This window comes from Nerophis ophidion, linkage group LG12, assembly GCF_033978795.1.
Source record: "Nerophis ophidion isolate RoL-2023_Sa linkage group LG12, RoL_Noph_v1.0, whole genome shotgun sequence".
NCBI lineage: Eukaryota > Metazoa > Chordata > Actinopteri > Syngnathiformes > Syngnathidae > Nerophis > Nerophis ophidion.
The window spans coordinates 63742053-63768139 of NC_084622.1; the positions used below are offsets into that span (position 1 = coordinate 63742053).

The 26087-nt window shown below is 41.3% G+C and overlaps 1 protein-coding gene across 1 annotated transcript in view; it reads left to right on the forward strand.

Annotated features, from left to right (window-relative positions):
- The window catches only part of LOC133563687 (chromatin remodeling regulator CECR2), a 98837-nt gene extending 85027 nt beyond the window's left edge, over positions 1-13810 (forward strand). Inside the window, exons 17-19 of the mRNA XM_061917973.1 lie at positions 3123-4971; positions 8160-8230; positions 11796-13810. Coding sequence (XP_061773957.1) covers positions 3123-4971; positions 8160-8211 — 1901 coding nt within the window. The 3' untranslated portion in view covers positions 8212-8230; positions 11796-13810. The remainder of the gene's footprint in view (positions 1-3122; positions 4972-8159; positions 8231-11795) is intronic.
- Positions 13811-26087: the final 12277 nt, after the last annotated feature.

A 26087-nucleotide genomic window follows, 5' to 3' on the forward strand; every position in this document is an offset into this window, starting at 1 on the left:
GTTCCGTGCAAGATTATTCCAAGCACAGTTGCATCCCTAACTATTGCAGTATCTTCTAACAGCTGGGATGTAACGGTATCAAAATCTAACGGAACGATATTATCACAGTATTAATGCCACGGTACAATATTATTGTGGTATATGTCGGGGAAAAAAAAAAAAAGACTACAAAATGTTATAGTGTGTAAAATGAAGTGGCAGGGATGTTTAGGATAAACACGTTGTCTGTAATTAAACACAAACATAAAGCTCAAATGTTCTAATCATTCTTATTACTAAAAAAAAGCTTTTAAGTACAACAAATTATGCAAGAACATCAACTGTTTGAAGCAAATCTTTAAAGTGACAATGTAAACATCCAGTGTAAAACAATAATATTCAGCTTTGTGTCTTAACTTTTACTTTATGAGAAGCAGGATTCTCCACAGCGGACATGTTTTTATTTCAGTTTGAAAATGTTGTTTCTCAGAACTAACAATTTCACTTGTAATAATATAAATACCTCACAAATTGATGTTTAGCTTTGCTGGCTTTAAATAATGTTTTCTGGGAGATGGTTTATGCGGTACCGACTTGTCCAGGGTGTACACTGCCTTCTGCCTGAGTGCCTCAAAATTGTGTTAGATGTAAATATAAACGGAATACAATGATTTGCAAATCATTTTCAACCCATATTCAATTGAATGCACTACAAAGGTAAGATATTTGATGTTCAAACTCAAACTTTATTTTTTTTTTGCAAATAATAATTAACTTAGAATTTCATGGCTGCAACACATGCCAAAGTAGTTGGGAAAGGGCATGTTCACCACTGTGTTACATCACCTTTTCTTTTAACACCACTCAAACGTTTGGGAACTGAAGAAACTAATTGTTGAAGCTTTGAAAGTGCAATTCTTTCACATTCTTGTGTTATGTAGAGCTTCAGTCCTTCAACAGTCCGGGGTCTCCGCTGTTGTATTTTACGCTTCATAATGCACCACACATTTTCAATGGGAGACAGGTCTGGACTGCAGGCGGGCCAGGAAAGTACCCGCACTCTTTTACTACGAAGCCACGCTGTTGTAACACGTGGCTTGGCATTGTCTTGCTGACATAAACAGGGGCGCGTCCATGATAACGTTGCTTGGATGACAACATATGTTGCTCCAAAACCTGTATGGACCATTCAGCATTAATGGTGCCTTCACAGATGTGTAAGTTACCCATGCCTTGGGCACTAATACACCCCCATACCATCACACATGCTGGCTTTCGAACTTTGCGCCTATAATAAATCAAAATGGTTATTATCCTCTTTGTTCCGGAGGACACCACGTCCACAGTTTCCAAATATAATTTGAAATGTGGACTTGTCAGACCACAGGACACTTTTCCATTTTGCATCAGTCCATCATAGATGATCTCGGGCCCAGCGAAGCTGGCGGTGTTTCAGGATATTTTTGATAAATGGGTTTTGCTTTGCATAGTAGAGTTTTAACTTGCACTTACAGATGTAGCGACCAACTGTAGTTACTGACAGTGGTTTTATGAAGTGTTCCTGAGCCCATGTGGCGATATCTTTTACACACTGATGTCGGTTTTTGACGCAGTACCACCTGAGGGATCAAAGGTCCGTAATTTCATCGCTTATATGCTGACTTCTCCAGATTCTCTGAAACTTTTGAGGATTTTACGGACCGTAGATGGTAAAATCCCTAAATTCCTTGCAATAGCTCGTTGAGAAATGTTGTTCTAAAACTGTTTGACAATTTGCTTACAAATTGGTGACCCTCGCCCCATCCTTGTTTGTGAATTACTTAGCATTTCATGGAAGCTGCTTTTATACCCAATCATGGCACCCACCTGTTCCCAATTAGCCTGCAAACCTGTGGGATGTTCCATATAAGTGTTTGATGAGCATTCCTAAACTTTATCAGTATTTATTGCCACTTTTCCCAACTTCTTTGTCACGTGTTGCTGGCATCATATTGTAAAGTTAATAATTATTTGCAAACAAGAACATTTTTATCAGTTTGAACATCAAATATCTTGTCTTTGTAGCATATTCAACTGAATATGGGTTGAAAATGATTTGGAAATCATTGTATTCCGTTTATATTTACATCTAACACAATTTCCCAACTCAAATGGAAACGGGGTTTGTACTTCAGACTTCTGTTGATACTTCTTGAAAGATTTGTGTTGGGTCTCATAATGGCGCTTCATGTTCCCGCCTTTGATTAGCACTACAACACGATGCAACATAGTTCATGATTTGTTAAATTGTTAGCTCATGTAAACGGGACATGTATTGCTTGAAATTTGTCTTTTACATTGTTAGATCATTTGATTATTATTGTAAAAAGTCAATAATTGAGTTGCTTCCTGCATATACCGTATTTTTTGGAATGTAAGTCGCACCTGCCGAAAATGCAGGTGCGACTTAAAACATATAAGTCGCACTGGTGTCTAAGTCGCATTAGACATTAGAAAGGCAATTTAAAATAAATAAAGAATAGTGAACAACAGGCTGAATAAGTGTACGTTATATGAGGCATAAATAACCAACTAAGAAGGTGCCTGCTATGTTAACCTAACATATTATAGTAAGAGTCATTCAAATAACTATAACATATAGAACATGCTATACCTTTACCAAACAATCTGTCACTCTTAATCACTAAATCCTATGAAATCTTATACGTCTAGTCTCTTACGTGAATGAGCTAAATAATATTATTTGATGTTTTACGGTAATGTTTTAATAATTTCACATATAAGTCGCTCCTGAGTATAAGTTGCAGCACCCCCGGCCAAACTATGAAAAAAACTGCGACTTATAGTCCGAATAATACGGTAAATAAATATAATGTATCAATAATAACAGCAATACAAATAACCTGAGCAAATGTGTAATCTTAGAAGTGTCCATCAAACTGATGGACTTCTAGTTTGGTATTACTCTGTCTGTACCCATACAGTAGCTCAGTTTCTAAAACTAAATAAAATAACTTGCAGTTGAAAATGTACCAGGTCTTGAGGCACTCACAAACTTGAATGTGTTGTAGATTGTGATTGTCTACTATCCTGCATTTCTATCTTTTTAGACTAATGTCCTTCTCATTATTCTGTTTTAACAGGCACAGCTGTTCAACCCCTTTCAAATGAAACTTCACCAGACAACACAATTTTAGTTAACCAGGAAAACCCGTCCATTCCAAAACTCACAGAGCTCCACAGTGGGCCAGCACAGGAATTGCACAGCCCCTGTGACCCCGACTTTAGTCGTCCTCAGGAAAATATGCAAGGAGATAAACTTGCACACAGTAGAGCAGAGTACCCTGAACGTAAAGTAGATAGCCAACGCCAAAATAATGCTTCCGCCTCTCTGCCCTCGCACTTCAACGCAAGCAATACCAATTCCGCAGATCCCATCACACACAACGCAGCTCAGATCGCACAGAGTACTCAACAAAAGACCCAAAGTCCTGCACTCCACCCAAGCGTGTCACCATCCTTAATGACCATTTCTGAAAGCAACTCACCACGCCACCCAAATTTACATCAGCAACATTCAACCCCAGAAACATATTCAAATAGGGCACCCCGAAGTCATTGTTCTAACTCTCCCTCAAGGGTCCAGAGTCAAAACACTCCACAACTGCCATCTCCTCATCTTGTCACCCAAAGCAACACCTCACAATGTCCGACACAGACCAGCTCGATGCCACATGGTGCCTTGCAAGGAGCCCAGCCTGGACTTCCTCAACCAGCTCCACTAACCTCTCTGCCACCCAGCCACCCTACACTACACCTACCGGCCCTGCCCAGTCCCGCAGAACATGGAGATCAAAGACCCTGTGAGCCCACAAGTAGGCAGGACCCCAAAGGTCCACATTTGATACAATTTGGACCTTCAAATACTGCTTACAAACAGCAGTTCTTTAGTCCCAACATGCTTAAAACCCAGATGGTGATTGGTAACCCAGGTATACAAGCAGACAGGAGTCTTGCACTTTCTCACAATACACCCGTGCCTCCTCACTGCCAAGGTCAGGTAAATGGAGCCATGTACACCATAGACAATCTTCCACATCTACAGTACAGCCAGACCAACATGAGCAGGCCTGTATCTCATTCTGCTCACCATCCATATCACAACCCAACCCTCAACACCCTCCACAATACCCAAGACCACCCCAGCTATCACCAGCATCAAAGAAATGCTTATTCCTATCCCATGCCCGGCCATCAGCACGGCCAGGCTCAGGCCAGCATGTACATGAATCATCCATTCCAGCAGGAACACTATTACTCCCGCCCAGAGGACTGGCAGCGGTCTCCTTATCAGCCTCAGCAGTCTATTCCACCAGCTGCCTACCTTCCTGTGTGCAGTGCCAAAGGCAACGGCCAGGCCAGTGAGAGTCGCGTGTCATCGGCGGGCTCTGAGGGCTCAACTGGTGTTAGTTTGGTGTCCCCCGGAGCTGTGACTGAAGCCGGGCTCCTCCCTGGAGGCTTGGAAGACCGACAGCATGAAAGCAGTGGTGGTGATAGCCCAGAAAAGTGCAGTCATTCCAGGGGAAGCATGGAGCGACCTGAAAGTCCCAAAGAAATCCTGGACCTGGATTGCCACAACGCTGCCGCCCGCCATTTTAGCACACAGCCACAAATGCCCCCTGGCTTCATGTACGACCCTCGCACCGTTCACCCTGGATTGCAGCCAGGTGGTGCTCCTCCATCTCACTTGGTGTCTCAAGGCAACAGAGTTGGAAACGGAATCCTTTACACTCGAGCCCCATACCCAGATCCAGGACGCTATGCTGCACAGCGACCTCATCCACACCTAATGGAGGCTCTCCAGCGGCCCCAGCAGCTGCCTATCTCCCCCGGTCAGATGCGCTTGTCCATATACCCGCGCTCTGGTGGACACTTTCAGGGCATGATGATACAGCAGAGAGGCTTGGCATCCGAACACTTCCTGCACCCGGGGTAAACACAGTTTTGGATATGCTGAATTGTTTTCCCATTTCAGTGAACATGCTGTACAGCAGGGGTCGGGAACCTTTTTGGCTGAGAGAGCCACACAAGCCAAATATTTTTAAAAGTATTTCTGTGAGAGCTAAATATTTTTTTATTTTTTTTAACACTGAATACAACTATATGCGTGCATTTTTAAGAAAGACCAACATTTTTAGAGTATAATAAGTCTTTTATTCTTTTTAATAACAATGTTATTCTGAGGCTAACCAAAAATAAATAAAGTACTTCTTACCATTAATGCGACGTCTTCCAACCGGATGGATGGATGAAAATGCATGAGAATGTTTTATATTTTGAAAGTTAATTTTGACACTGATTACCAGCAGAATTATTCATTACTTATCGTGTTAAGCAATGTCAGCTAAGATTTATCTGAGAGCCAGATGCAGTCATCAAAAGAGCCACATCTGGCTCTAGAGCCATAGGTTCCCTACCCCTGCTGTACAGTATAACTGTCTTAACCCAGAATTTTTATAGTTGACCTGGAATCTGATCCGTTGGATTTTACTGTCAACATTGAGCAAAACCTATGGCATCGTATTTTTAGTTCTTGTTAGTTTTTTGGCTCACAGCTAGTGGATATCCCTAAAAGTAAGCAAATGTGTCAACTGCTAAGGTATATAGTCAAATCAAACTTCTGCAAATTGAATAGTCGACAATTTTAAGACACCCCTACTATTGCTTTGTGGCACTGCATTCCAGCACGGCTGTAGATGACGCTATTGTCTAATTTTACACAATTAGCCACGTATGCATAAAGGACGCAATATACTTAAGTTTAGTATTTTAAATCCTCAAATTATTTTATTCAGTCATCTAATGAAATATATTTGGTGTCTTTATCTAATATGCACTTCAAGTGAAACTTAATACAAACAATCATTGCAAATATGCTTTGGAACATTCACACAATTCACTTCTTCTTCTCCAGATTTTGCTGCACTCTTAATTCCACATTTTTCATCCAATTCAAACAGTTCCAACTTCCGGGAATCGCAGGATTTCTCTTGACAAATTCCAAAAATTCCCAGATTTCCCAGAATTTCATGTTTTCCGGGACATTTTTCCCATTCAAAAGGAATTTGGCCATTTTTCAAACTTCATTTTTCAACCGATTCAAACCATTCCACCTTCAACATTCTCCATTCATCCGGGACATTCAAACTAGAATTTTTTGCAAGTTTGAAAAAATTCCAGGAATTCCCAGAATTCCCTTCTTTTCAAACCCTTTTTTTGACTCTTTTTCTCTGGCGACTACTCCTTCAACATTTTTCAACACACTTTAACCGTTTCACAATCCAAACATTCATCCTCTTCATCACGACAAAAAACGACATTGTTTTTTAAACTTGATAAATTCCCGGTTTTCCCGAAATTCCTGGCATTCCTTAATACCATTTTTCAAATAAAAATGTTACTAGGTCAACATTTCTCGACTGATTTGAAAAATTTTAACATCAACCATTTCAACTCATTCAGAACATTCAAGTCTTTTAACATTTTTTCCCAAAATTCCCCCTTGTCCCAAAATTCCTAATTTCCATTAATTTCCATTGAAGTTAATGGGACATTTTTCAAAGTTCCACAATTCCCACGTTTTTTCATCCGATTCAAATCATTCCAACGCCAAAATATTCCGCCTGTTCAAAATTGTGTGCTCTCCTTCAACAATTATTAAAAAATTCCAGAAATTCTGTAAATTCCTGCAATTCCTTAATACCATTTTTCAATTAAAAAGTGTTACTAATTCAACATTTCTTGACCAATTTAAACAATTCCAACACCAACCAATTCAGGACATTCATGCTCCTAATCATTTTCAAAAAAATTCCGCTTTTCGCCAAATCCTCAAATTTCCAGGAAGTTCCCATTGAACTGAATGGGACATTTTTCCAAGTTGCACAATTCCCACATTTTTCAACCTATTCAAAACCATTCCAACATGAACACATTCCACTCATCCAACTAACACTTTCCCAAGTTTCAGATCAAATTCCGTTTTTCCTGGAAATTCTATCTCTTTAACATTCAAACTATTCTCACATTCAGAGTACATTCTGTTAGCATTTCAGTTCAACGTCAGCAATGGAGCATTCACACGCAATTCCCTTTATTGTATATAAGTGTTGATTAAACGATAGTCTTCAATTAACATGCACAAATTCGTCATAATAACAAATTAGCTTGGCAGTCTGATGCTTTGTTACACACACGCCGGACATTCAGACTATAATGAAAACAGAAAATCAATAAAAAGTCACACACAATTGGGAGATGTATTCGATGTTTTAAATATTTTTCTTAAAAGTGTCAAACTCACATTAGCAATGACTTTTGCCTCAAAAGCAAGTGCCAATTGTAACATTAGCAAATCAGGAAGAGAAAGCGACACTTTAAAAGTAAAATGTACAAATAGGAATCTCTGCATTAACCGATAATTCTTTACCGCTGTGCCAAATCTAGTAGCGGGTGTCCAGATTTATCTGTGGCGAGCCACAAAATAAATGGTCATCTTGGAAACATTGGCATGTAACTGTAGCACATCTACAGAATTTACTCCAGAAATGTTTAGCATTTTTCTCTGACAATTATTTGTTTTTGTAGGCACTGAGGTAAAGTATGATTGTAATCCATCCATCCATCTTCTTCCGCTTATCCGAGGTCGGGTCGCGGGGGCAACAGCCTAAGCAGGGAAACCCAGACTTCCCTCTCCCCAGCCACTTCGTCTAGCTCTTCCCGGGGGATCCCGAGGCGTTCCCAGGCCAGCCGGGAGACATAGTCTTCCCAACGTGTCCTGGGTCTTCCCCGTGGCCTCCTACCGGTTGGACGTGCCCTAAACACCTCCCTAGGGAGGCGTTCGGGTGGCATCCTGACCAGATGCCCGAACCACCATGATTGTACAACCATGATTGTAATCATAGAACTCAAAATGTACTTCGGGAAATGTGTAGCTGCTCAGTACAAGAGCATGAAAAGGCAACTGGTGTCACACAACAGATTGAAGTTCTCTGTATTTGCAATCGTAAATGTGTGAAGGAAGGTTAATGTGTAGCGTAGTATGACAATTTGACTTGTTAATAGTGTAAGTGAAGATACGAGTAACATTGTGATAAAATGTATTGTTTACTGTCCGACAGGCAACAGATGATGACTGCGCCCGGCGGCTCAAGCAACAAACAAGGAGTGTAAAACGCGTTGTGTTGTTACAGTGAGTAATTTGATCATACTACACTGCACATTACTGTTATAATAGGGGTGTCCCAATACAACTTTTTTACTTCTGATACAATACCAATATGGATCCTAAAAAACAAAAACTGATCCGATACAATAACAGCACAAATCCTACTGACCGTATTGTCCGAACTATAGAGAGCACCCACCAAAGTTTGGAATAATTTTGTTCTCCTTTATTATCAATCAATCAATCAATGTTTACTTATATAGCCCTAAATCACTAGTGTCTCAAAGGGCTGCACAAACCACTACGACATCCTCGGTCGGCCCACATAAGGACAAGGAAAACTCACACCCAGTGGGACATCGGTGACAATGATGACTATGAGAACGTGATACTGTGAAAGTATTATTAGTAGTACCAAACTCTAAGCCGCATATATATATTGTGAAATTATTTATTCACACAGATTTTGTAAATGTTTATTACATACCTTAATTGTTTCCAAACAGTGCCTGTAACACAGCATTATCAACAAAACTGAAGTCATCGTCATGGACCCACTAGTTGCGGAAGCAAGCTCACCAATCAGCTAAACAGACAATAATTCCACGTTGAAGTAATTTACTGAGGAGTTTGTGAAACAAACAATACAAAAAGAATGCTATTGTAAGTTATAATACTACCATCATACACGTGTAAATGTGTTGGCACATTAGTTAATGCTATCAACGATAGCTTGAATACATTGCAAAAGCACGTACAAATCTGCACGAAATACACACATCACACTTAGGACAGTTTATTTAGTATCATCAATCAATCAATCAATGTTTACTTATATAGCCCTAAATCACTAGTGTCTCAAAGGGCTGCACAGACCACCACGACATCCTCGGTAGGCCCACATAAGGGCAAGGAAAACTCACACCCAGTGGGACGTCAGTGACAATGATGACTATGAGAACCTTGGAGAGGAGGAAAGCAATGGATGTCGAGCGGGTCTAACATGATACTGTGAAAGTTCAATCCATAATGGATACAACACAGTCGCGAGAGTCCAGTCCAAAGCGGATCCAACACAGCAGCGAGAGTCCCGTTCACAGCGGAGCCAGCAGGAAACCATCCCAAGCGGAGGCGGACCAGCATCAGTATCAATTTTTTATATTGTAAAACATACAAAGGTTCCTTTAAAGAGATGAATGAAGAAACCATATGAGTAGAAACGCTATAGACGACAGAACGACACTTAGACTTCAGGTTGAAAGCCCTTGCCAGAAGGAAATACTGTCACCTGACGTTCACTCACAGTCCCTGCAGTGAACAAACTCGTCCAAAAGATGGCTCCTTTTCAGTGTCCGTGCTTGGGTTTTGTGAAACTGTTAGTTGAATACAACACATTGCCGTTAGCGAAGAAAAATCCCTAAATTAGCCATATTGGTTTAAAGCATAAGGAAAAAAGTAGCCAGTTGTCTGGAAAATATGGTGCTTTCATTTTTTGTATGTGGAATGTAAGAAAAGGCTTAATCATGTGAAATTATTCAGAACAATGTTAGATATTAAAAACAGTAACCTATTATTATTAACAATCTTGAAAGGGCTTATGCTGTCTTCAAGTTAAAGTAAAAAGTTCAGCTCATGCCACAGTTAGTTGAAAGATGCAGACATGTTTGTTACTGGACTACTATTTGATACAAAATTGTTTTATTGACAAATGGGTATTTTAGACTAACATTGTTCAATTAATTTTATTACGTATGTCGAGCTTGTGTGCTATTGTCTGCTTAGCTCTTAGTAACCTCCAGCCTACCATGTTTATTTTTCTTTAATAAACCTTTCTTGCTTATTTGACAACATTTAGATGTTAAATGACTGTTCTGTATTGAAAGCTTAGATCGTAGATGCAGGCCGATATACAGTGTTTGTTTATTTTCACAAATATCGATGAGACAGATATATAAATGTCAGACGGGACACCCCTACTATATACAAACCCCGTTTCCATTTGAGTTGGGAAATTGTGTTAGATGTAAATATAAACAGAATACAATGATTTGCAAGTCATTTTCAACCCATATTCAGTTGAATATGCTACAAAGACAACATATTTGATGTTCAAACTGAGAAACATTTTTTTGTGCAAATAATCATTAACTTTAGAATTTGATGCCAGCAACACGTGACAAAGACGTTGGGAAAGGTGGCAGTAAATACTGATAAAGTTGAGGAATGCTCATCAAACACCTATATGGAACATCCCACAGGTGTGCAGGCTAATTGGGAACAGGTGGGTGCCATGATTGGGTATAAAAGCAGCTTCCATGTAATGCTAAGTAATTCACAAACAAGGATGGGGTGAGGGTCACCACTTTGTAACCAAATTGTCGAACAGTTTTAGAACAACATTTCTCGACGAGCTATTGCAAGGAATTTAAGGATTTTACCATCTACGGTCCATTAAATCATCAAAATGTTCAGAGAATCTGGAGAAATCACTGCATGTAAGTGATGATATTACTGCATCAAAAAACGACATCAGTGTGTAAAGGATATCACCACTTGGGCTCAGGAACACTTCACAAAACCACTGTCAGTAACTACAGTTGGTCGCTACATCTGTAAGTGCAAGTTAAAACTCTACTATGCAAAGCCAAACCCATTTATCAACAATCTCCTGAAACACCGCTGGCTTGGCTGGACCCGAGATCATCTAAGATGGACTGATGCAAAGTGTAAAAGTGTTCTGTTGTCTGACGAGTCCACATTTCAAATTATATTTGGAAAATGTGGACGTGGTGTCCTCCGGAACAAAGAGGAAAATAAACATCTGGATTGTTATAGGCGCAAAGTTCGAAAGCCAGCATCTGTGATGGTATGGGGGTGTATTAGTGCCCAAGGCATGGGTAACTTACACATCTGTGAAGGCACCATTAATGCTGAAAGGTCCACACAGGTTTTGGAGCAACATGTGTTGTCATCCGAGCAATGTTATCATGGACGCCCCTGCTTATTTCAGCAAGACAATGCCAAGCCACGTGTTACAACAGCGTGGCTTTATAGTAAAAGAGTGCGGGTACTTTTCCTGCAGTCCAGACCTGTCTCCCATCGAAAATGTGTGGCGCATTATGAAGCGTAAGAGCGGAGATCCTGGACTGTTGAAGGACTGAAGCTCTACATAAAACAAGAATGGGAAAGAATTCCACTTTCAAAGCTTCAACAATTAGTTTCCTCAGTTCCCAAAGGTTTATTGAGTGTTGTTAAAAGAAAAGGTGATGTAACACAGTGGTGAAAATGCCCTTTCCCAACTACTTTGGCACGTGTTGCAACCATGAAATTCTAAGTTAATTATTATTTGCAAAAAAAAATTAGTGTAAACATCAAATATGTTGTCTTTGTAGTGCATTCAATTGAATATGAGTTGATTTGCAAATCATTGTATTCCGTTTATATTTACATCTAACACAATTTCCCAACTCATATGGAAATGGGGTTTGTAATAATTTGTCATGTGTGTATTTTGTAGTAACAAAACAAAGCACTACTGTGCTAAGTACAGCAAGCCAAATGTTTACATGTTGTCCCTTTTGCTTCCCAGGCATGACAAAGTGAGCTAAACGAAAGGTTTGGGCCTCCTGACAGGCGTTTACTGGCTTCCATTTTGGTCAGACTTGAACGTCCTTCATGAAAAGTCATACTATTGATGTAACTACTGAGCCCTAGTGAACAAGAACCTTTCGATTGTGTTACTTGTAGAGCTGCAATGTTAGTTTCTCTTTGCTTAAGAAGACACAACACTGACTTTTATCACTTGGCCATAATGGAGAACACTGGTCACCCCCTCTCCACTGTGAACAATAAAAGTATGGATGAGTTCATTCGATACATCCATCTGCCCTTTATGACGTGGCAGACAGAAGGGAAGAGACTTGCACTGCCATCTAAAATGTTCAGTTCCGACTGGTTTGTTGATCTCAGGTATAGATTAGGATGGTACACCGACCAAGTCCGGTTGTCTTGGTTGGTTTTGTGAATGTATGAGTGAATGTTTAGATACGTCAAACCAAGCACACTTGCTGCCATTTAAAGTGTTAAAGAACAACCTTCCTGTCCTATTTCGACATAGACATGTTTGTAAGTATAAACTCACAGTAGTAGTTTCAATGTGCTCTTGTGAACTGCCTTCTTTACTGAGGAGTGTAGGATAAAATGACACCGGTTGTACCTGACTTTATTATATGCACTATGGCTTTGTTAGACTAAACATCCTCAACGTGAGTGGCCTTGCATAGTCTCTCATTGTCCAATGCTTGTTTATTGTAAATAAGTCTAAATCCATTATTAGTGATGAAACCCCCTTCACCTCCGAGTAAGGGAATGTTTTCAGGTGATGTCTGATCCTGCTTGTCGTTGCATATGCACACAAAATCTTATCAACTCTGATCATTCGGCATTCCACATTGGTTAACGAGGTGCTCTAGATTTGTTAGCAGCTTCGTTGTCTCCATGCTGTCTTCTGTGATTTGCTTCTTTCTTCTCAGGGATTACACTTTCTATACGGGTATTTTCCTCCACTGTTTATTGGAACAGGTGCAACATAGACACGCTGAGGTTGACCTCAGTTTCATGTGAGTGAGGAGCTTCTCTTTTTTCGAATGGTGTGACTACAATTGAAATGGATGGCTGTTTTTTTTATTTCTGTGTATTTGACATTATTGGTTCTTCCTTTATTTGAAGGTTCTTTGAACACTATTTGTCAGAGCAGCTATAATTTTATAATTTTTTTCCTCATCTATTTGGCAGCAAATTAATCTACCTCATTGAGTCAATCTGTAGGATCCCGTGAGTCTAATAATAGGGTTAGCGACACCTTTGCATTTTGATTAGAAGTTGTCACCATGATCTGCTACTGATCTACTCATTAAGATCTGGACAGAAAATGTGTGTAATCTACATATGTAATGACAGCTATGTAAATATGAAAGTGTCATAGTTTGCCTTTATACCTGCACAATTTGGACTAATGGCTTCAATGTAAATCCAGCATTTTGGCAGGAATGTCATTCATAGCAATAGCTGCATAGCATTGTAAGTCTCATTGAAGGAGAATTCTCAACAGACGAAATATTTCAAATTGTGAATGGTTTCGATTTTAGTAACTCTAATGGGGGTCTGCTCTTGAGGTAGTGTCTATACTTGTGTTGTCTAATCTGCAGAGTTGCAAAATTCCCAAGTGTTTGTGTGGGGTACTGTGTACAGGTTTGTGTGTAAAATTAGAAGCAGGTCTCTGCCAAGTGTGTGCGCGCCAGTCTGCTGTGATGCACTAGGAAAAAACATTTACATGTGAATTCTATTTATTTGCCCCTTTAAGAATTTTTGTACATCTGTTGGACGTCTTTTAATATAAATGTGCTGTCTTTCTTTTCTTTGTGTGTGCGTGCGAGTGTGTGTGTGTGTGTGTGCGTGTGTGTGTGTGCGGTTGTTTACCTCGCTCTGAATTGCAAATGAATTACCTGTATATTTTTTTTCTTGACTGACAGATTGTTTGGGAAATGGACTGGAGTATTTTCTATACTGTACATTTCTTAAAAATAAATATCTTTTTCCTCTTAATTGTTGTGTATGTATTATTGACATTTGGACATTTATTTCAGGTTAATAACGGGACAAAAGTCATACTATAAAGACAAACAAGGTTGGTTGTGAGACTTTTTTACGAGCGTGAGTTTCTCATCAAAGCAGCTTTCAATAATCCGTGCATTAAATTGAAGCTTAAGGCTTGAAATGTGTGCCTTTTCATATTGTAATAACATTTTTCTTTAAGCCACTCGGACACATTGTAATTTACCCTTTAACCTTCCTCTTGTGTTAGCTTTCTGTCACCATATCTGATGTTAACGGGTCAGTTTTGACTCATGTCTTAAATCAGCTGTAAAATACACTAAAAACAATTATCTATCATCCAATTTGTTTCCCATCTCTTGGTTAACTTGTTAGGCTTCCTTATCCATGAAAATATTGGTTTTAATATTTTTGGAGTGGGCCATTTCGCCTTTTTTTTGCCAGTATACCCCTAGATTTCAATTTTACAAATGGTAAAATTAACTTTAAAATAATCTTATCAATAAATAAAAGGTTGTTGTGCTACCTGACTATTTCTGAGGGGTATTAGAACATAAATCTTATCTCTTATTTGTTTTATTTATTTTTTCATTTTAATAATTTTGAGACTGAATTGACCTCACATGTCAGGACATGAACGTCTTTGTTTGTTTTTGTACAGGACAACAAGGTAAAATGAGAATCCCCTAAAGCTCACACGATTGGGAGAGGAGCTGGCTGTAAGTGTGTTCAGTTTGGGCTCGAATTATTGCTTGATAATCTTATTTTTATAACTGTGTCGAAACCGACCCTAACAACACCAAGGTCATAATTTCATCCAGAGCATTTTATAATTTAGTGAAAAACCAAACAAATGTTTTGTTTTGTTGAAATAGAGGTTCCTGGCAAAGTCAAAAAGCCTTGATGCAAAAAAATGTAATTTACATGCTTATTTTATGCCTTTAAAAACTAAAACGGGTCGGTGCCGACCCTAACACAAGACGAAGGTTAAAATTTGTTTTTATATTGTTTTTTTTTTATATTGGTTTTATATTTATTTTTTGTTTTTATTCAGTCATTGGTGGAGCATAATATTGTTTTTAACATGGCTGTGCAGCACTTTGGAAACGTTATTGTTGTTTAAATATGCTATATAAATAAAGTGGATTGGATTAATCGTCACAATGGGCCATCACAAAGAGGACAGTGCTAAATTATAAAGTTCTGTTGTAGTGAAAAGTTGATTATCAATCTCAACACAAAATGAGCAAAGAAAATGAAGGATATTTTTAGGCCAACTTACTGTACAGCATGTATGTGTGACGATCGCAAATTGAATTTTATGATAGTGCCAAAGCTAATAGAAGTCCAAATTAAATGTTTCCCCTCAAATTTTTTAAAGGTAATAGTTTGGTTGTAAGCACATTATGTGACTTTAACATGAAAAACAAAACAAAAATCCTCCCACTCCATGTTCAGGCATCCTACTCTAGAGAAGACTATGTAGGTGAGCACAGATATATATATACTCTATATATCCATCCACCCATGTTCTACCGCTTGTCCCTTTTGGGGTTGCGGGGGGTGCTGGAGCCTCTCTCAACTGCATTTGAGTGGAAGGCGGTGTACACCCTGGACAAGTAGCTACCCCATCGCAGGGCCAACACAGACAACATTCACACTCACGTTCACACACCAGGGCCAATTTTAGTGTTGCCAATCAACCTATCCCCAGGTGCATGTCTTTGGAAGTGGGAGGAAGCTTGAGTACCTGGAAGGAACCCACGCAGTCTCTGCATTTCCATATAAAAAATTGAGAGGAGGCATGACATGATTGTGACGAATAATCCCTTTAATCGGTGTTCATCCTCTTCTGTCAGGTTCGTCCCTGACAGTTTAGTTATGTTTTAGTTTTTTCCTCTGTGTGTGTAGTATTTCCTGTCAGCGCTCCTATTTTGTCTGTGTCCTGTGTTTCTCCCTGAGCGCTGTTTCCCCTCAGCTGTGGCTGATTGGCACCTGGCCACACCTGGTGTCAATCGGCCCGCTCCTATTTCAACCTGCCTTCCCATCCAGTCTGTGCTGGATCGTTGTCGTTGCTACCTGTCGTGTCAATGCAGCGTTGCGGTAAGCTGTGTTCGGTAGCTGTTTGTAGCTTCCTGTCTTTTGTTCCCTGCTTCCAGTTTTGTTTGTTCATAGCCAAGTTGGTTATCCGCCTCGTGCGCGCTTTTTGCATGTACCCTTTTGTTCGCTTTTTGTCTCAGTGTTTTATTATATCATGTTTACCTGCAAACGGCCTGCCTCCTTCTCTGCATCTTGGGGTTTGTCAACAACTAACTATGGCATCTTAATGCCATTACTACCTCATGGGACCTTTCCAGTGGCGGGCCTTGTATTTTCCACCAAGGCCTTCATTGACTTAGTCTGACTTTAAGAAATACCTCTCGTAATACCATAATTTATGTCGTCACATGACCACGGCTGCAGAAAGACTATACGGAAACACACTTGCGCACAACTGGGCATTGATTGAATCAACTCTTCAATCAATCAATCAATCAATGTTTACTTATATAGCCCTAAATCACTAGTGTCTCAAAGAGCTGCACAAACCACCACGACATCCTCGGTAGGCCCACATAAGGGCAAGGAAAACTCACACCCAGTGGGACGTCGGTGACAATGATGACTATGAGAACCTTGGAGAGGAGGAAAGCAATGGATGTCGAGCGGGTCTAACATGATACTGTGAAAGTTCAATCCACAATGGATCCAACACAGTCGCGAGAGTCCAGTCCAAAGCGGATCCAACACAGCAGCGAGAGTCCCGTTCACAGCGGAGCCAGCAGGAAACCATCCCAAGCGGAGGCGGATCAGCAGCGCAGAGATGTCCCCAGCCGATACACAGGCGAGCAGTACATGGCCACCGGATCGGACCGGACCCCCTCCACAAGGGAGAGTGGGACATAGAAGAAAAAGAAAAGAAACGGCAGATCAACTGGTCTAAAAAGGAGGTCTATTTAAAGGCTAGAGTATACAAAGGAGTTTTAAGGTGAGACTTAACTCTTATTATTTTTCAACGTATTTAAAAATCAAAAACCCGCATCAGCAATTAAAACATATCTTTACTTACTGTCAAATTGAAAATGATTGTAAAAAAATTTTAAATGTGAGAAAATATTGAACTAAAATTTTTGAACTTACAATTTTCAGCACCCATTGGAAACCGGAAGCCAGGGGTTGAGTTGATTTCAAGGGGCGGACAAACTATTTCACTGCTTCAATTATAGGTATGATATCACAGGCTAGCTAGGTCAAGGGTCGGCTGACCTTGTCTCACGAGATCGAGCGTCTCTTGAAATGTCCTTCCTGAATATGGCCTTGCAAGAGTAAATTTGCAACCTTAATCAACGTTTTGCTCTTTTTCAGTCATCGCGGGTTTTAAAAAGCGAGTAGAATATCAGGTTTCTCTGCGAGCAACTCATAAAAATGATTACATACTAGGAGTGTAACGATACACAAAAATTTTGGTTCGGTACGTACCTCGGTTTAGAGGTCACGGTTCGGTTCATTTTCGGTACAGTCAGAAAACAACCAAATATAAATTTTTTGGTTATTTATTTACCAAATTTGTAAACAATGGCTTTATCCTTTTAACATTGGGAACACTATAATAATTCTGCCCACATTAATCCACATTAAACTGCCTCAAGTTGTTGCTCAGATTAAATAAAATGACAAAACTTTCTTCTACATATAAAAAGTGCAACATTAAACAGTTTCAAGTCAACCCATCATGCTTAATTTATTACAGCATTTGGGAAGCCTGTATTTGACTTTTATTATGTAAATGTTATATTTTTGTCAACATGTGATAGCAGGGACCCTGCCATTCAAAACTAGGCTGCTACATTAGTAAAGATTCATGTAACTATAGCTGAAAAATAGTACAATTGCAATAGGAGAGACTATTCATCCCTGAAATCTATGGAGTTCATGTTAGTTCATGTGAAATAACAGACAGACAGGGCTTTGCTGGCCCTAACACACGCACACACACAGCAAAATGAGCTAACGTAGCGCTAAAAGCTAATTAGCCTTCACATCACCTCAAGCCAGAACTCTGAGCAAGCTGAGCTTCAGTTTAAGTTTCTAGAATGTCAACGGGCTCATAGTGATGTTTGTAATAGTTGTGACTGGAAAGTGGTTTTTAGAATTTGGGGAATGTACGATGTGAAGTGAAGTGAAGTGAATTATATTTATATAGCACTTTATCTCTAGTGACTCAAAGCGCTTTACATAGTGAAACCCAATATCTAATTTTTACATTCAAACGGATGGTGTTCTGCTGACCTCGACTGCGGATGTTGTGGATAGGTGGAAGGAATACTTCGAAGACCTCCTCAATCCCACCAACACGTCTTCCTATGAGGAAGCAGTGCCTGGGGAATCTGTGGTGGTCTCTCCTATTTCTGGGGCTGAGGTCGCTGAGGTAGTTAAAAAGCTCCTCGGTGGCAAGGCCCCAGGGGTGGACGAGATCCGCCCGGAGTTCCTTAAGGCTCTGGATGCTGTGGGGCTGTCTTGGTTGACAAGACTTTGCAGCATCGCGTGGACATCGGGGGCGGTACCTCTGGATTGGCAGACCGGGGTGGTGGTTCCTCTCTTTAAGAAGGGGGACCGGAGGGTGTGTTCCAACTATCGTGGGATCACACTCCTCAGCCTTCCCGGTAAGGTTTATTCAGGTGTACTGGAGAGGAGGCTACGTCGGATAGTCGAACCTCGGATTCAGGAGGAACAGTGTGGTTTTCGTCCTGGTCGTGGAACTGTGGACCAGCTCTATACTCTCGGCAGGGTTCTTGAGGGTGCATGGGAGTTTGCCCAACCAGTCTACATGTGCTTTGTGGACTTGGAGAAGGCATTCGACCGTGTCCCTCGGGAAGTCCTGTGGGGAGTGCTCAGAGAGTATGGGGTATCGGACTGTCTTATTGTGGCGGTCCGGTCCCTGTATGATCAGTGTCAGAGCTTGGTCCGCATTGCCGGCAGTAAGTCGAACACATTTCCAGTGAGGGTTGGACTCCGCCAAGGCTGTCCTTTGTCACCGATTCTGTTCATAACTTTTATGGACAGAATTTCTAGGCGCAGTCAAGGCGTTGAGGGGTTCCGGTTTGGTGACCGCAGGATCAGGTCTCTGCTTTTTGCAGATGATGTGGTCCTGATGGCTTCATCTGACCGGGGTCTTCAGCTCTCACTGGATCGGTTCGCAGCCGAGTGTGAAGCGACCGGAATGAGAATCAGCACCTCCAAGTCCGAGTCCATGGTTCTCGCCCGGAAAAGGGTGGAGTGCCATCTCCGGGTTGGGGAGGAGACCCTGCCCCAAGTGGAGGAGTTCAAGTACCTAGGAGTCTTGTTCACGAGTGAGGGAAGAGTGGATCGTGAGATCGACAGGCGGATCGGTGCGGCGTCTTCAGTAATGCAGACGTTGTACCGATCCGTTGTGGTGAAGAAGGAGCTGAGCCGGAAGGCAAAGCTCTCAATTTACCGGTCGATCTACGTTCCCATCCTCACCTATGGTCATGAGCTTTGGGTCATGACCGAAAGGATAAGATCACGGGTACAAGCGGCCGAAATGAGTTTCCTCCGCCGTGTGGCGGGTCTCTCCCTTAGAGATAGGGTGAGAAGCTCTGCCATCCGGGAGGAACTCAAAGTAAAGCCGCTGCTCCTTCACATCGAGAGGAGCCAGATGAGGTGGTTCGGGCATCTGGTCAATATGCCACCCGAACGCCTCCCTAGGGAGGTGTTTAGGGCACGTCCAACCTGTAGGAGGCCACGGGGAAGACCCAGGACACGTTGGGAAGACTATGTCTCCCGGCTGGCCTGGGAACGCCTCGGGATCCCCCGGGAAGAGCTAGACGAAGTGGCTGGGGAGAGGGAAGTCTGGGTTTCCCTGCTTAGGCTGTTGCCCCCGCGACCCGACCTCGGATAAGCGGAAGATGATGGATGGATGGATGGATACATTCAAACCAGTGTGGGTGGCACTGGGAGCAGGTGGGTAAAGTGTCATGCCCAAGGACACAACGGCAGTGACTAGGATGGCTGAAGCGGGGATCGAACCTGCAACCCTCAAGTTGCTGGCACGGCCGCTCTACCAACCGAGCTATACCGCCCCTATGTCCGCTGCTAAACACGTCTGATCGACAATGAAGCATTTACAACATGCGTCCTGAATACGCACTGCTGATTGGCTTTGTACGTAACCAATCAGATGGTTGTGTGGGCGGGACAATGCTGGCTGCTCACTGCTCAGACAGGCAGAAAGCAGAGCAGCTTGTTAAGACTTTAGCATACAAAGTCGTTCGATACACCCTCGTACCGCACCGAAACTGTTCAATACAAATACACGTAGCGTTACACCCCTATTACGTACTCACTTGTGATTCTCAAGTGTCCAAACTCATGATGCGTAAATGTCAGGTTCAACGGGAGGCCGACTAGGCCTTACTGACAGTAGATTGGTTTTCGCAATTATCTATCAACTGTATGTCTGTCTGTCTGTGTCTCCCCTGCGATGAGGTGGCGACTTGTCCAGGGTGTACCCCGAATGCAGCAGAGATAACCCCAAAAGCGGTAGAAAATGGATGGACTTAGTGCATGGACGCCTGCATTGTTAATTCTGAAGGCAAGGGGCAGATTTCGTACAGCATAGCAACATAAGCTGGCTGAATTCTGATTGGATAAAAACAACAGCACTAAATGACGTGAAGATAACACGAGCACGTTTAGATATTCAAGGAAAGCAAAATAAAAAGTACTTTTATCTTTAATTATTCTGATGATTTCTGTTTGTTAGACCAGCAGAGAAGTCCTTGCTGGCCCTGTGACGCCACACCACTGGACCTTTCACACATCATTGCAAAAGGGACAATGCTTTTTCTACAGCAGTTTTATCAGGTATTTAATGACATTAAATATATACTTTTTGAACCCGCGTTTAATAGCATTATCAACCTAAATAGCTAACTCTTACTCAGGGAAAGTAGTTATTGGCAGTCCTATATGACGTAATTGCTTCATTGCATAATTGCAATGGACGAAACACAAGGAGTTTAAAAATATAAGTAGAAGAAATGCAAATTAAAAGTAGAAGAAATGCAAATTAACTTTCTTCTTTTGACTCTTAGTTTGTTTATTTAATTAAATTCTGCATTTGTTAAATGTTTAAGTATCACATTTGATCGAAAGAATGGACGGAGGGTGTTGTGATGTTCACTAAAAATGGAAGTATATAGTAGATATGTATATAATAACCAATTATATATTACAGTATATAATCAGTACAAAGGTGTAACTCCAAAACCCCGTTTCCATATGAGTTGGGAAATTGTGTTAGATGTAAATATAAACAGAATACAATGATTTGCAAACCATTTTCAAGCCATATTCAGTTGAATATGCTACAAAGACAACATATTTGATGTTTATTTTTTTTTTTGCAAATAATAATTATAATTTCATGGCTGCAACACGTGACAAAGTAGTTGGGAAAGGGCATGTTCACCACTGTGTTACATCACCTTTTCTTTTAACAACACTCAATAAACCTTTGGGAACTGAGGAGACACATTTTTGAAGCTTTTCAGGCGGAATTCTTTCCCATTCGTGTTTTATGTACAGTTTAAGTTGTTCAACAGTCCGGGGTCTCCGCTGTGGTATTTTAGGCTTCATAATGTGCCACACATTTTCAATGGGAGACAAGTCTGGACCACAGGCAGGCCAGTCTAGTACCCGCACTCTTTTACTATGAAACCACGCTGTTGTAACAAGTGACTTGGTATTGTCTTGCTGAAATAAGCAGGGGCGTCCATGATAACATTGCTTGGATGACAACATATGTTGCTCCAAACCTGTATGTACCTTTCAGCATTAATGGTGCCTTCACAGATGTGTAAGTTACCCATGCCTTGGGCACTAATACACCCCCATACCATCACAGATGCTGGCTTTTGAACTTTGCGCCTAGAACAGTCCTGATGGTTCTTTTCCTCTTTGGTCCGGATGACACGACGTGCGTTTCCAAAAAACTATTGGAAATGTGGACTTGTCAGACCACAGAACACTTTTCCACTTTGCATCAGTCCATCTTAGCTTAGCTCGGGCCCAGAGAAGCCGTTTCTCGGTTTCGTTGATAAATGGGTTTGGCTTTGCATAGTAGAGTTTTAACTTGCACTTACAGATGTAGCGACCAACTGTAGTTACTGACAGTGGTTTTCTGAAGTGTTCCTGAGCCCATGTGGTGATATCCTTTACACACTGATGTCGCTTTTTGATGCAGTACCGCCTGAGGGAACGAAAGTCCGTTATATCATCGCTTACGTGCAGTGATTTCTCCAGATTCTCTGAACCTTTTGATGGTATTACGGACCGTAGATGGTAAAATCCCTAAATTCCTTGCAATAGCTCGTTGAGAAATGTTGTTCTAAAACTGTTCGACAATTTGCTTACAAAGTGGTGACCTTCGCCCCGTCCTTTTTTGTGAAAGACTGAGCATTTCACGAGGGCTGTTTTTATACCCAATCATGGCACCCACCTGTTCCCAATTAGCCTGCACACCTGTGGGATGTTCCAAATAAGTGTTTGATGAGCATTCCTCAACCTTATCAGTATTTATTGCCACCTTTCCCAACTTCTTTGTCACGTGTTGCCGGCATCAAATTCTAAAGTTAATGATTATTTGCAAAAAAAAAAAATGTTTATCAGTTTGAACATCAAATATGTTGTCTTTGTAGCATATTCAACTGAATATGGGTTGAAAAGGATTTGCAAATCATTGTATTCTGTTTATATTTACATCTAACACAATTTCCCAACTCAAATGGAAACAGGGTTTGTACTTGAACAGCATTTATGTTGTGTACAAAGTGTAGAATATGTTGTGCGAAGGAAATGTTATACTTTATGGAAGGACAGCTTGTATTTGTCATTGTTTATAGGGTTAGGCGCAATAAATGTTCAATTTAAGCTTCATCCCTTTCGGTCTGCAACATTTTCAATTTAGGAATGTACAATTGTTAAACTGTTTCTTTATTTTATTGACCACGGACCTAATAAATAATAAACGAAACTAACGAACCAAATGTAACATGAACGATGGAATTTGGGCATTGCAGTGTTTTTGGGGCGGTTTAGCTCGGTCGGTAGAGCTGCCGTGCCAGCAACTTGAAGGTTGCAGGTTCGATTCCCGCTTGTGCCATCCTAGTCACTGCCGTTGTGTCCTTGGGCAAGACACTTTACCCACCTGCTCCCAGTGCCACCCACACTGGTTTAAATGTAACTTAGATATTGGGTTTCACTATGTAAAGCACTTTGAGTCACTAGAGAAAAAGGGCTATATAAATATAATTCACTTCCCAATTCACTTCATTTTATATGAGACATGTTGAGCTAACTATGTTGAAGTTTAGTCACAGAGACACACTGACCAGGTGAGAAAATGACTGATGTTGTGTACAGTAGGATTTTCTAAAAGACACATTTACATTTAAAATTCCAGTCCAAACTTTCGACTTTCCACTACAAAAGGAAGGCGCCCGGTAAAAAACGGATGGATGGATTGGCGTTGAAGTCCAGACGGCAAATGATTAGCGCAAGAGTTGAACCTCTGCAATTCAGCGGCAGCAGCACCAGCTGACCCGAAGCACCTGTCACTGCTCCTTGAAGAAAGTATCAATCAATCAATCAATGTTTATTTATATAGCCCCAAATCACAAATGTCTCAAAGGACTGCACAAATCATTACGACTACAACATCCTCGGAAGAACCCACAAAAGGGCAAGGAAAACTCACATCCAGTGGGACGCCAGTGACAATGCTGACTATGAGAAACCTTGGAGAGGACCTCAGATGTGGGCAACCCCCCCCCCCTCTAGGGGACCGAAAGCAATGGATGTCGAGCGGGTCTAACATGATACTGTGAAAGTTCAATCCATAGTGGCTCCAACACAGCCGCAAGAGTTCAGTTCAAAGCGGATCCAAGACAGCAGTGAGAGTCCCGTCCACAGGAAACCATCTCAAGCAGAGGTGGATCAGCAGCGTAGAGATGTTCCCAACCGGTCCATCCTGGGTCTCGACTCTGGACAGCCAGTACTTCATCCATGGTCATCGGACCGGACCCCCTCCACAAGGGAGGGGGGGACATAGGAGAAAAAAGAAAAGAAGCGGCAGATCAACTGGTCTAAAAAGGGAGTCTATTTAAAGGCTAGAGTATACAGATGAGTTTTAAGATGAGACTTAAATGCTTCTACTGAGGTAGCATCTCGAACTGTTACCGGGAGGGCATTCCAGAGTACTGGAGCCCGAACGGAAAACGCTCTATTGCCCGCTGACTTTTTTTGGGCTCTAGGAATCACTAATAAGCCGGAGTCCTTTGAAGGCAGATTTCTTGCCGGGACATATGGTACAATACAATCGGCAAGATAGGATGGAGCTAGACCGTGTAGTATTTTATACGTAAGTAGTAAAACCTTAAAGTCACATCTTAAGTGCACAGGAAGCCAGTGCAGGTGAGCCAGTACAGGTATATATGTATGTATATATGTATATAAAGGTATATACAGTATAGGTATATATGTATGTATATATGTATATAAAGGTATATACAGTATAGGTATATATGTATGTATATATGTATATAAAGGTATGTACAGTATAGGTATATATGTATGTATATATGTATATAAAGGTATATACAGTATAGGTATATATGTATGTATATATGTATATAAAGGTATATACAGCACAGGCGTAATGTGATCAAACTTTCTTGTTCTTGTCAAAAGTCTAGCAGCCGCATTTTGTACCAACTGTAATCTTTTAATGCTAGACATGGGGAGACCCACGTCTGTGTGCTTTCACCTCAGACTTTCCAACACACTTGGCCCTGTGATGAGGTGGCGACTTGTCCAGGGTGTACCCTGCCTTCCGCCCGATTGTAGCTGAGATAGGCACCAGCGCCCCCCGCAACCCCAAAGGGAAAAAGCGGTAGAAATGGATGGATGGGTCTCCAACACACACAAAACAAATCGTTAGATGTACCTCTAGTAGCTGTTTACAAAAAGAGGATTGAATAGTCGCCAGATTTCGCTCCAGAGTTGGCAGCACAATTACCAATTATGCAATAATCCAGACAAACTTGTTTTGGGTTGGGACAGTTGTTATGTTCCAACATGGTTAATGCATGATATCAACAAAACTGTCCTTAAAGACCTACTGAAAGCCACTACTAGCGACCACGCAGTCTGATAGTTTATATATCAATGATGAAATATTAACATTGCAACACATGCCAATACGGCCGCTTTAGTTTACTAAATTGCAATTTTAAATTTCGTGCGGAAGTATCCTGCTAAAACGTCGCGGTATGATGATGTCTAGCATTTTAGAGGACATTTTGGTCCAGCACCGTTCACAGCTATAAGTCTCTTTTCATCGCATAATTCCACAGTATTATGGAAATCTGTGTTGCTGAATCTTTTGCAATTTGTTGTATTAATAATGGAGACGTCAAAGAAGAAAGATGTAGGTGGGAAGCGGTGTATTGCGGCAAAACAAACACAGCCGGTGTATCCTTGTTTACATTCCCGAAAGATGACGGTGAAGCTTTACTATGGAACAGAGCGGTCAAGCAAACATGGATCCCGACCACATGTCAACCGGCAGGTTTTGGTGAGATAATGGTGGTAATAAGTCTGCTCTTACCGTAGACATGAGCAGAGAGCTTGCGTCGTTCCTCCTGCACCTGTCAAAGAGGCAGCTTCGGACTCTCTTTCCTCCTCCCACCGGCCGCCCCCGACCGTCGGATGCTTCCAACGTGAAGGAAGCATCGGCTGCCTTCGCCTTGTCGAGAAACGTGGCTTCCTTCGGAGACACTGGCGGTCACCACATCCGTGCCCACACCCATCCGACCTTCAGGTTGTACAGGTACGACCATATAATCTCACTAAAACACTAGTAACACAATAAGCAGATAAGGATTTTCCAGAGTTATCCTAGTAAATTTGTCTAATTACATCTGAATCGCTCTGCCGTCTAGTTTTTTTTCTCCTTTCTAATCCTTCACTCTCACTTTCCTCATCCACGAATCTTTCATCTTCGCTCAAATTAATAGGGAAATCGTCGCTTTCTCGGTCTGAATCGCTCTTGCTGCTAGTGGCCATGATTGTAAACAATGTGAGGATGTGAGGAGCTCCACAACCCGTGACGTCACACGCACATCGTCTGCTACTTCCGGTACAAGCA